The sequence below is a fragment of the Phacochoerus africanus genome, chromosome 7, assembly GCF_016906955.1.
Source record: "Phacochoerus africanus isolate WHEZ1 chromosome 7, ROS_Pafr_v1, whole genome shotgun sequence".
Lineage (NCBI taxonomy): Eukaryota > Metazoa > Chordata > Mammalia > Artiodactyla > Suidae > Phacochoerus > Phacochoerus africanus.
This window is the reverse complement of record NC_062550.1, coordinates 68,425,651-68,437,692: the sequence shown is the minus strand read 5'-3', so window position 1 is coordinate 68,437,692 and position 12,042 is coordinate 68,425,651. Positions and strand designations below refer to the sequence as shown.

At 48.0% G+C, this 12,042-nt stretch overlaps 1 protein-coding gene across 1 annotated transcript in view; it reads right to left on the bottom strand.

Moving 5' to 3' along the window:
* The window catches only part of ANO2 (anoctamin 2), a 346,820-nt gene extending 338,386 nt beyond the window's left edge, over positions 1–8,434 (bottom strand). The window contains exon 1 of the mRNA XM_047787771.1: positions 8,174–8,434. Within this exon, the coding sequence (XP_047643727.1) occupies positions 8,174–8,195 (22 nt within the window). The 5' untranslated portion in view covers positions 8,196–8,434. The remainder of the gene's footprint in view (positions 1–8,173) is intronic.
* Positions 8,435–12,042: the final 3,608 nt, after the last annotated feature.

Here is a 12,042-nt window from a genome sequence, read left to right as displayed (position 1 = left end):
ATGATTGCAGCCCTAAAAAGAAAAAAAAAAAAATTGGAAGCTGCATGAACTTAGAAGAAAGAGAAGCCTGTCACTGGAGAAGGGAAAGCTCCAGGCCTGGCTCCCGTGAGCTTGGCTCACTCCTACAGCAGCAGTGTAAAGGTCCACCTGGGGTAGGACTGCAACCTGTGCAACTTCATTTTGGCCCCCTGACTTCTCACAGGTACATCAGAGCCTTGATCATAAAACCTGCTTGAGACTCAAAAGGAGTAGAAATGCATCTACGAGTCAAGTAAACTCAAATGCTAAATTTCATTAAATGTAGTTACCTTGTGGGTAAAGGACTGGATACATGTAATAGAAAAACTGGAGACACATTTACTTCCCTTACAGATAGGAAGGCAAGCATCTTCGTCTAAATTTGACAACATAGATATGTGATATTCCAGGAGGGACTTAGAGGCAAATACATAACACCACCATGACATAGCACACATTTTAAAAGCAGCTTTGGAGGAGTTCCCGTTGTAGCTCAGTAGTAACAAGCCCGACTAGTATCCATGAGGACGAGGGTTCGATCCCTGACCTGCTCAGTGGGTTAAGGATCTGGTATTGCCATGAGCTGTGGTGAAGGTCGCAGACATGCCTCAAATCTGGCGTTGCTGTGGCTGTGGCTGCAGTGTAGGCCGGCAGCTACAGCTCTGATTCAACCCCTAGCCTGGGAACCTCCATATGCCACGGGTGCGGCCCTAAAAAATAAATAAATAAATAATTGCAGCTTTTGAAATTAACACAATATTATAAATCAACTATACTTCAATAAAATGTAATAAGTAAAAAAACAAATAAATAAATAAATATTAAAAGCAGCATTCTTAAGTTGCCATATGATCTAGCAACCCCACTCCTCTGCACATATCCAGAGAAAACTATAATTTGAAAAAATACATGCATCCCAATGTTCATTGAAGCACTCTTTACAACAGCCAAGACACGGAAGCAACCTAAATATCCATCAACAGATGATGGATAAAAAAGATGTGGTACCGATATGCAATGGAATACTACTCAGCCATGAAAAAGATGAAATCTTGCCCTTTGCAACAACATGGACAGACCTAGAGATTATCATACTAAGTGAACTAAGTCAAAGAGAAAGAAAAATATCATATGATATCACTTATATACAGAAACTAAAAAATGACACAAATGAACTTATTTACAAAACAGAAACAGATTTAAAGGCACAGAAAACAAACTTGGGAGTTTGAGATTAACAGATACACACTACTAGATATAAAATAGATAAACAACAAGGTCCTACTGTATAGCACAGGGAACTATATTCAATATGCTGCACTAAACCATAATGAAAAAGAATATGTGTGCATAAGTATACCTGAATCATTCTCCTATACACCAGAAACTAACACAGCATTGTAAATCAACTGAACTTCAATAATAAATTTTTAAAAATGATAAAAGAGAAGCAACTGGAGTTCCCATCATGGCTCAGTGGAAACGAAATCTGACTAGGATCCATGAGGACGCAGGTTCAATCCCTGGCCTCACTCAGTGGGTTGAGGATCCAGTGTTTCCGTGAGCTGTGGTATAGGTCATGGACGAGGCTCGGATCTAACTTTGCTGTGGCTGTGGCATAGACCAGTGGCTACAGCTCTGATTTGACCCCTAGCCTGGGAACTTCCATATGCCAAGAGTGTGACCCTAAAATAAAATAAAATAAAAGCAACTGAATCTGCTGGCCAGCTACTGTCACACCAGCTCCCCATTCATTCATTCATGCATTCAAAGACTATTTAATAAGCATTTACCACATACCCTGTCCTGTCCTGGGTGCTGAAACTTGAAGATCTCAGAGCCTACTTGGGGAGCCAAATGTCTAGACCTGGTAACTTGAATACAGTATAACAGGTGTGACTATGCCACACTAAACTTACATTTTTGATGGGTCCCTATGACAGAGACTACAAGGTGCTTACCAAAATCCATGCTCTCCTCTTCTTCCTGGACATACAGCTAGACCATATTTCCCAGCCTCCCTCCCTTGCAAGTAGATGCGGCCACGAGACTGAATTCCAGCCAGAGGAATGTGAACAGAGTGATATGTGCTATTTCTAGGCCTGGCCCACAGAAACCTTCCACGCATGCTCCTACAGGCTCCTCCGGGCCCCCCTCCCCTCCTCAGATAGCTGGAATGGAAACTCGCAGGGCCACTGAGAGAAGTCATAGCTGAAGGTGGCTGAGCCTCCATCACCCTGGGTCCCTGCAAAGCTTTGTGGAAAAGAGCCACCCCGCCAACTTATTTACCCGCCCAGGCCTATCACTTTAGCGAGCAGTGAACTGCCTCTACATTTTCCTCATTTTTTCATCTGCTGTGAGAGCAGCCAGCTGTGCATAGTCTTAATGGATACAGCACCCTTCCCTATCAAAGTGGATGATAATAAATGCCTTCACTTACAAGGGCGGTAATTCAGCCCATAGAGACACCATCCATGTCAAATACCATACTTCAGATCCCGGCTCCAATTTCCCTCAACGTGACAGATTCAACACCCTCCTCCCACTGGCACACTCCCTCAAATATAGGGACTGGATATCATCTTTGACTCTTACTATGCAGCCTGGCTCATAGTAGGTACTCAATGAAAGGGTGGATAAAAAATTGAGGTGCTGAACAGATGAGCAGAGACGGATTTCTCGCCAAAGTCACCTCTTCCCTGCTTTCTGCTATGGAATTCTAGAGCTTTGGATGGGGAAACAAGTGAAGAGAAGTCACCAGAAGAACTGCGCTTTAAGAAATGCTAAAGGGGGAGTTCCTGTCTTGGCGCAGTGGAAACGAATCTGACTAGGAACCATGAGGTTGCAGGTTCGATCCCTGGCCTCGCTCAGTGGGTTAAGGATCCGGTATTGCCATGAGCTGTGGTGTAGGTCACAGACGCGGCTCGGATCTGGCATTGCTGAAGCTGTGGGATAGGCTGGCAGCTGTAGCTCTGATTGGACCCCTAGCCTGGGAACCTCCACATGCCTCGAGTGCAGCCGTAAAAAAAAAAAACAAAAAAAACAAAAAAAAACAAAAAACACCAAAAAAAAAGAAAGAAAGAAAGAAATGCTAAAGGGGGAGGTCTTGTCATGGCTTATTGGTTAACGAACCCGACTAGTATCAATGAGGTTGCCGGTTCGATCCCCAGCCTCATCCCTGGCCTTGCTGAGTGGGTTGGGGATCCAGTGTAGCTGTGAGCTGTGGTAAGCTGTGGAGCAGGCCGACAGCTATGGCTCCGATTTGATCCCTAGTCAGGGAACTTTGATATGCCATGAGTTGGGCCCTAAAAAGCAAAAAAAAAAAAAAGAAAGAAAGAAAAAGAAATGCTTGCTAAAGGGGAGTTCCCACTTTGGTGCAGCATCAGGACATGTTCGATCCCCAGCCCAGCACAGTGGATTAAAGGATCCAGTGTTGCTGAAGCTGCAGCACAGATCGCAGCTGCAGCTCGGATCTGATCCCTGGCCCAGGAACTTCACATGCTGCAGGCTAGCCAAAAAAGAAAAAAAAATGCTGAAGGATGTTCTTTAGGATGAGAGATGTTATTCAGGATAGAAACTTGGATGACAACTGCTCCTGAGGGAAGAGTCCTCTATCCCTTTCATACAGAGGAGAGGAGGGAGAGACTGAGATCCATTGGTCTACGTGCACTAAGCCACCAAGTTTTCTACATGCACTAAGCCACTACTTTCCAAACGAGAAGTTCAACCCATAGTTATCTAATGGTTTGCAAACAGCATTTTTTTTTTTGTCTTTTTAGGGCCGCACCCATGGCACATGCAGGTTCCCAGGCTAGGGGCCAAATCAAAGCTGTAGCCAGCAGCCCACGCCACAGCCACAGCAATGCCAGATCCTTAACCCACTGAGCCAGGCCAGGGATCAAACCTGCGTCCTCATGGATACTAGTTAGATTTGTTTCCACTGAGCAGCGACGGGAACTCGGAAAACAGCATTTTTAATAGAATAGAATGGAATGGACCAGAAAATAATAAAACAGAAACACCTCTTTAAAAACGAAAAACAAACAAAAAAACCAGAAACAATATAATAAATGCCCACGTGAAAAGTAATACTCTTTCTAAAACTATTAGTGAAACTACAGCTCGTTATGCTGGGCAATGCATTATATAAAAATCACAAAAATCACTGTGACATCCTTCTTAAAGTTTAATGGTGATGAACTAGTCTCCTTTCATTAGGCAATGCAAGTGATTACCACTTTCCTGCACTGCCTATTAGGAAGCTCATAGATAGGTTTTTGCTCAATTACAGTCCCTTTTCCTTCTTCTCTAGGTTATAGTGATATAATATGTTCCCAATCTTTCATTATATGGTGTTTGTTAATTTTTCCTTAAGTGTTATTATATCTAGGTTTTCCTTCTCGTAACTGTTTGAAGATTAATAAATAAGAAATAGAAATACATAACTAGTTATCTGATGTAGGCAGAAACAAAAATGGATTAAAAAGAAGTCAGGATGGAGTTCCCGGGTGGCCTAACAGTTGAGGATCCAGTGTTGTCACTGCTGTGGCTCAGGTTCAATCCCTGGCCTGAGAACTTCCGTATGCTGCAGGCACAGGCAAAAAAAAAAAAAAAAAAGCCAGGGTGAAGAATAATTACGAAAATATGAAAAAACAGTTATTGTACTTACTGACTTTAATTTTTTCACAATGGGCGTGTATTATTACTTTTTAATTTTTTAAACTTTTTTTTTTTTGTGTGTGTGTGTGTCTTTTTAAGGCCGCACCCACAGAATATGGAAGTTCCCAGGCTAGGAGCGGAATCAGAGCTGTAGCCGCCAGCCTACACCAGAGCCACAGCAACACCAGATCTGAGCCGCATCTGCAACCTACACCACAGCTCATGGGAACGCCGTATCCTTAACCCACCGAGCAAGGCCAGGATCGAACCCGCATCCCTCATGGATCCTAGATGGATTCATTACCACGGAGCCACAACAGAAGCCCCATTTGATGAATGACAGCTTAGAAAGTGGGAATTTTCCCTTCATGAGGAAACCAGTCAGAAGGTTTACAGAACTGGTTTACTGGTTCACTGGTTTACAAGGGCAGCGTGTTTTACACGTGTGTTTGCTGCACAGAGAGACGCCAGCCAATTGTGAGAATGGCCAACCTTTCGTATAGTTTCAGCAGAAGTTAACCTAGATGGAGAGATGTTGGCCACACTGACTTATAAATGATTTCCTTAGAGTTTCTGGAGGAAGGGCAGGGTTGTCAGTAGTTGTGAAAGAAAGACCTCTAGTACAGCTTGAAATACCTGATATACAGAGGGGCTAATTTCACTGATGTGGTCTGAACAAGCCCAGGCTTGGCTCCAGCTCCTCCTTCTCACGTCCATCAGCAGTGGATGTGGCTGCTACGCTAAGACCATCCTAGGCCACTAAGGTCCTGGCAGGCCATATGTGCCCATGTTGATGGTTGTGGCCCCAGCACAGCGTGGGCTCAGTAGGTGTGCTCTGAACTGATACCAGCAGCACTCACGGGACATGGTATGAGGATCAGCAGGAATGATCATGAACCAGGTTATCTAGAGCCATCTGGTCACTGGGCAAGTCCTCTGCCCCCAGTGGCCAATGGGTCAGCCTTCCACGTGCTCATGAACCATAGATGGGAAGCTCAGGCAACCTGTGCTCACTAGGAAATGTCCCCAGTGTGGATGGCAATGGCACATTGCCTTAGGAGTTTGCTGATGACAACTAGCCTTCTTGGGACTGACCCCACCAAATAAATGAACCATGATGACTCCAGATTGGAAATCGTGTCAAGGCAAACCTTCCTGGACTGTGACCCCAGCATCACCTGACCACCTTGCAAAATTAGTATCTCCCTCAAGGCCCCAGGGCCAGCCACATTTCCCCTGCTTGATGGCGCCTACATTTCCTTCTCATGGCTACTTTTTTCTTTTTGTCTCTTTGTCTTTTCTAGGGCCACATCCGCAGCACATGGAGATTCCCAGGCTAGAGGTCCAATCGGAGCTGTAGCCACCGGCCTATGCCAGGGCAACAGCAACCCAGGATCTGAGCCACGTCTACGACCTAAACCACAGCTCACGGCAACGCTGGATCCTTAACCCACTGAGTGAGGCCAGGGATCGAACCTGCACCTTCATGGTTCCTAGTGGGATTCGTTAACCACTAAGCCACGACAGGAACTCCCCTTCTCATGGCTTCTTAAGGACAAAAGCAACAAGGTCAGGTGGAGGGGAAATAAGTTTGAGTTCCAGCTTTATCCTTTTCTAATTGTTCGGTGGTTAACACAATATAACGGGCATATTTCTCAACCTCTCTGAACTTCAGCCTCCTCTTCAATGAAATGGACTTATACTGGCCCCCAAATTTGTTGGGAAGCAGAGCACAGTGTCTGGGATACAGCTGATGCTTAATAAATGTTAGTCGTCCCTTCCTCTTTGAAGGTTTAAACTTCTGGCCTGAGTCCCAAGACTCCACCAGATCTGGCTCACTCTTACCCCCCCCACCCCATTCAGGCTCTCAGCTTCCCCCTCTTTGAGGGGCAGCCCATACATTGCTCACTGGGTCATTCTCCTCTGATGCCTTTGCTAGTTTAAGTCTCCAGATGGTTCCTTCACTGAATGTAACTTCTACTCAAACTCATCTCCCAGAGAGGCCTTCCCCAATCACCCGATCACAACCGGAGACCAATTCTACTTGGTAACTAGAGGCAAGAATCTCGTCTCCAGCGGTAAAGTTTCTGTTCTCCATGTGTCCTAAGAAAGCCAGGCATAGACAAGCTCCTCTTAGCCAGTAGAAGCATCCTCAGGATGGGTGGATTTCCAGAAGATCTAATGAGGATTAGAGAAAATGAAAGACAATCCCCACTCTAACCTCCAGAGCCTCTGGCCCCTCTAGCCATGCCCCACAGAGGAAGAGGGCAGAGAAGGTACAGAGAGAAACCGGACCAGAACCCGAGGCTGGGGTTTGGAGCCCATCCCCACACCTCTCACAGCTTCTTCCATCAGCCAGCAAAGAGGCCCAGGTGCCCACACAGAGGCAACTCAGAGTGGTGGGGGTGGCTGGAAAGGACCTTCTGGGGTCCTTGGCTCCCAAAATGATGGTACGTGGCAGGACACAGTGAGGGGGTGATTGGGCCCTGGACACCCCGCAGCCAGGGCAGGGCTCTGATGTCAGGTCCCAAGAACAAAGCCCGTGAAAGGGCAGGGATCCGGCGTCCCGCTGTCCTCTGGGAGAGTCCCACCCTTGTCTGAGATCCTCCCCCACCTGTCACGGCCTTTGGGCTGAGACTTAACCTTGCTCAGTGGGACCTTCTGTCCTGGACCAGCATCCACATGGTCCCACATCACACCTGCTCACAAAGTCTGAGGACTAGGGGCCGATACCTGGCTTCCAGTCCTTTCTGTCCACTGTTCATCCCCATGGAGCAGGCAGCTCCCCAGTCTCGGCCTCTCTCAAGAACCACCAGATACAAGACACCTAACAAAATCTCCTTCCAAGCGAAGTCAACCCTGCCAAATGCATCTGTCTATTCAGAATAATTTGGAGGTGCAGCTGAATCATTTCCTGCTCCCCCAAACACTGCCACGATTTGCTTTCCCTCTTAAAAAAAAAAAAAAAAAAAAAAAAAACACAACAACCTGTCTCCCTGTACTGTGAGGTGTGAACGCCCTTCCTGGTGATGGGTTTGGAAAAGGGCTGGAGGAGGCCTCCTGAAACTGTGAGGATGCTCCAGCCACACCAAAGTCAAACTGCTGGGGGGTGACTCTGAACCTCTATCCTCAGCAGACTGTTTCTGAATTAAACCCCAGCTGTTTGCTTGCCATTCAGATATGCTGTACTAAACATCCCCCGACTTGTAACAAGAAGATAAAGAGGTAGCAACTGGTAATCCACTGCACCCATGCTCTGCCTCTCTCGTCCTACCTCCCCTCTCCTTGATAAGAAATAAGTGTCCAGGAAATCGCTCTGTCTCCTGGGCTCCCGCAACCGGGGAGAGGGATCAGCTCCCGCACCTCCCCCTCCAGGTTCACTTGGGGTCACCAGTTCCAAGGGGTAGGAGTTTGCCATCTCCTTCCCTCTCAGCCCCTCTCCCTCCTACAGCTCGCCAGCTGCCCAGGATCAGGGTTCCCGGCAGGGAAGACTCACCGCGCAGCCCCGGGGTGGCCATGGTGCGCGCTCACACGGGACAGGACACCCGGACTGCCCCTCGGCTGCGCTGGCGTCTGGAATGGCTTATTCAGCTGCCAGGCTAATTCCATAGCGGCTCAGCTCCGTCTGGACGTGCCCGCCCCGTCCTGCTGCCACCGCCTCCTCCCCCATCCCGCGTCAGACCACCCGGCCTCCTGGCTGCGCCCTAGGCGCACAAGCGAGCGCAGGTCGCGCCACGTGGAGGAAAGAGCGCGTTCCCGAGGACCGACGGGCGGGTTGAGTCTGGGACACGCTCGGGTTAATGAAGCTGAGGGGCGAGACAGTAAGACTGCTGCTCTCCCCGCCCCGGGAGCTGCCTCCTAACCTGGTTCGGGAATGTGAGCATTCAGCCGGATTATCTCATGAACCGTCTGACTGATTAGTTTCCAATCCTGAGAAGCCTGCTTCCTGCCGCTCTGCACCCCTCCCCCTCCCCACCCCGACCGCCCGCCCGGGAGGGTGGGGGGGTGGGAGCCTCCCCCGACACCTGCCTGCTTAGTACCTGCACTCTACCCAGTACTGGCTGTCCCCACCTTCCAGGAACAAGAGGTGGGACAGAAAGAGGGGCTGCAGGAGGCAGGAGGAGCAGGTTTCAGAAGAAATTCCCAGGGAGACGCTGGGACCAGTTGAGAAGGTAGATTGCTTGCGAAAGCTGCACCCCAGGAGCAAGAGGAGTGCCGCCCCCTGGCATGCTTTCCTACCTGGCAGTGGGCAGGAGGATGGAAGAGAAGATCTCCAAAGGGCTGTTCTGCACGATGGAGCCTATGGAGCCTATAATTCCAAGAGGCCCTCAAGCTAAACAAGTGTATTTAGACCAGGGACCGCCCCCCCCCCCAAATGAAAAGGTATCCTGTTAGGAATATATGTCAGGTATGATGGCGAACTTTCTATCTCCTACACTGAGAAGGTGGGGGAGGTGACGGCTCCCCACCTTAACGAAGAGGAACCTGAGGCAGTAAAGGTGGGGTGACCACACAGAATGAGTCGGGGGGCGGAGCAGAAGGAAAATCAAAGCTGTCCCTGCCAATCTCTGGCTGTATTCTAAACGCCAGGAGTGATCCAGGCTGGGGTGGATGCAGACCCCCTCCGCCTCGGCACCCTCCTCAGAGCCTTTTCCAGAGGAATTATTTAATCCTGGCCACACGGCTATGAGCGAAATACTGCCCGTGCCCATTTTACAGACAAGGAGGCCACAGGGTAAATGGTACGGCAGTGGGTCTGCTGGTTTCTCTCCCAGAAACCGCCCTCCTCCTTTCACTTCCAGGAAGCCCTCACATGTTTTCAGGGCCAAGAGGATGTGGATACCTTTCCACCGCAGTTTCTCTTCTGTGTCCTCTCTTCTCTCCCTCCGGCATGTTCTTAGTCGCTTGGTCCCTGCATACGCCTCCCTTGTGGTTCCCCCTAAGACTCTCACTTTGGGGGACTGGCCCGTCTGGTCTGAGGATGACAAAAATGAGCGTCCCTGAACCCAGAGGCAGACCTGCCCTAAAATGCCTGCAGATTAAAGACCTAGATATAAGACCAGACACTATCAAACTCCTAGAGGAAAACATAGGCCAAACACTCTCTGACATAAACGACAGCAACATCTTCTCAGATCCACCTATCAGAGTATTGACAATAAAAAGAAAAATAAACAAATGGGACCTACTCAAACTTCAAAGTTTCTGCACAGCAAAGGAAACCCTAAACAACACAAAAAGACAACCCACAGAATGGGAGAAAATCTTTGCAAGTGAAACGACTGACAAGGGATTAATCTCCAAAATTTATAAACAACTTCTGCAGCTCCATACCAAAAAAACAAACAACCCCATCCAAAAATGGGCAGAAGATCTAAACAGACAGTTCTCCAAAGAAGACATACAGATGGCCGAGAAACACATGAAAAAAAATGTTCAGCGTCACTCATTACTAGAGACATGCAAATCAAAACCATGATGAGGTACCACCTTACACCAGCCAGAATGGCCATAATCCAAAAGTCTACAAACAATGAGTGCTGGAGAGGGTGTGGAGAAAAAGGAACCCTAGTACACTGTTGGTGGGATTGTAAATTGGTGCAACCACTGTGGAAAGCAGTATGGAGAGTCCTCAGAAAACTAAACATAGAGCTACCATTTGATCCAGCAATCCCACTCCTGGGCATCTATCCAGAGAAAACCACGACTCGCAAAGACACATGTACTCCAATGTTCATTGCAGCACTATTTACAATAGCCAAGACATGGAAACAACCTAAATGTCCATCGACAGAGGAGTGGATCCAGAAGATGTGGTACATATATACAATGGAATATTACTCAGCCATCAAAAAGAACAAAATACCAACATTTTTAGCAACATGGATGGACCTAGAAACTATCATGCTAAGTGAAGTCAGCCATACAATGAGACACCAACATCAAATGCTTTCACTGACACGTGGAATCTGTAAAAAGGACAGACGGAACTTCTTTGCAGAACAGATGCTGACTCACAGACATTGAAAAACTTACGGTCTCCAGAGGAGACAGTTTGGGGGGTGGGGGGATCTGCTTGGGCTATGGGATGGAAATCCTGTGAAATCAGATTGTTATGATCATTATACAACTACAGATGTGATAAATTCATTTGAGTAATGAAAAAAAAAAGAACCAAAAAAAATAAAATAAAATGCCTGCAGAGTTGCCGAAGCTGCTGGCGCGCGCGCGCGCGCGCGCGCACACACACACACACACACACACACACACACACACACACACACACACAGAGCCATTTCTCCTTCTGTAGCCTTTTATCCTGCCCCCTGCCTTTTTTTTTTTTTTTTAATCAAAACATGCAATTTTTCAGTTTCAGCTTTTTTTCTTGATGGTGAGTGGTCCTAGCCCTAACCAGGAGGAAAACTCAGGCTCTGGAGGCAGCTGGAAAATTGACACCTTCTGCTGAAGGGCAGCTTCCCTGCTGAGTCTTTCTGTGGCTGACGCCTCCAACGGCACATCGGCACCTCGTCCCCAGCGGAGTGTTAGGTGATCAGTCAGAAGAGAGACAGGTAATTCTCTGGCCCTGGATCTGGTTTCCTACAGAGACCTTAGAGGCTACTCAAAGTTGGGAGGCAGGGTGATGGATGGAGGATGACAGCCTTTGAATTATTGAGCAGTTACATAAAACTTCTATCCATTCTTCCTTCCCTGCTAAACTCTCCACCAAAATGACTCCACACCACCCAGGCCAGTGGCCTGCAATGTATCTTCCTGGAGGTTCTTGCCAGCAGCGACAGAAGCAGAAAGACCTAGAGATGCAACCGTCACTCACTGGTTCCTGTGAGAACGAGAACTGCATGTGTCAGCAACACGGACAGGGACCTGAGGCTCCGGTGGACCAACCCGAGGGTCCAGGCACTGGGGTCCTGAACCTGGCCCTGCCACCCAGCAGCTGTGTGGCCACTGGCAAGTCACCGAGTTCTCTGAGCTGCATTCTTCCTGTAAAGGGGCAGGACTGGGCAATGGATGGGATGATGTCTAAATCCTTTCCAGAGTCATCGTCCAGCACTTTAATGAGTTGAGTCTTTCTTGGGTTAATAGGATCTGGCATGAAAGTCAGTCCTCCATCAAATTCCTGTCTCATAGCCAGGGGGGTTCCTTTAGTCTCATGGGTGTTCACTCCCCACCAAGGGTGTCCACCACCTTGCCCACAGAGCCATTTTTTTATTTTCCCATAAAATGTTAAGAAAGGATGATCTCTCTTTGAGTGACGGAAGCAGGTAGTGATTTGGGGACTTTGTGAAGTCAGGTGTTACCTATACCTCTTCCCCATCCACTGAGGAATCCTTGAGTGGGCAGGGCCTT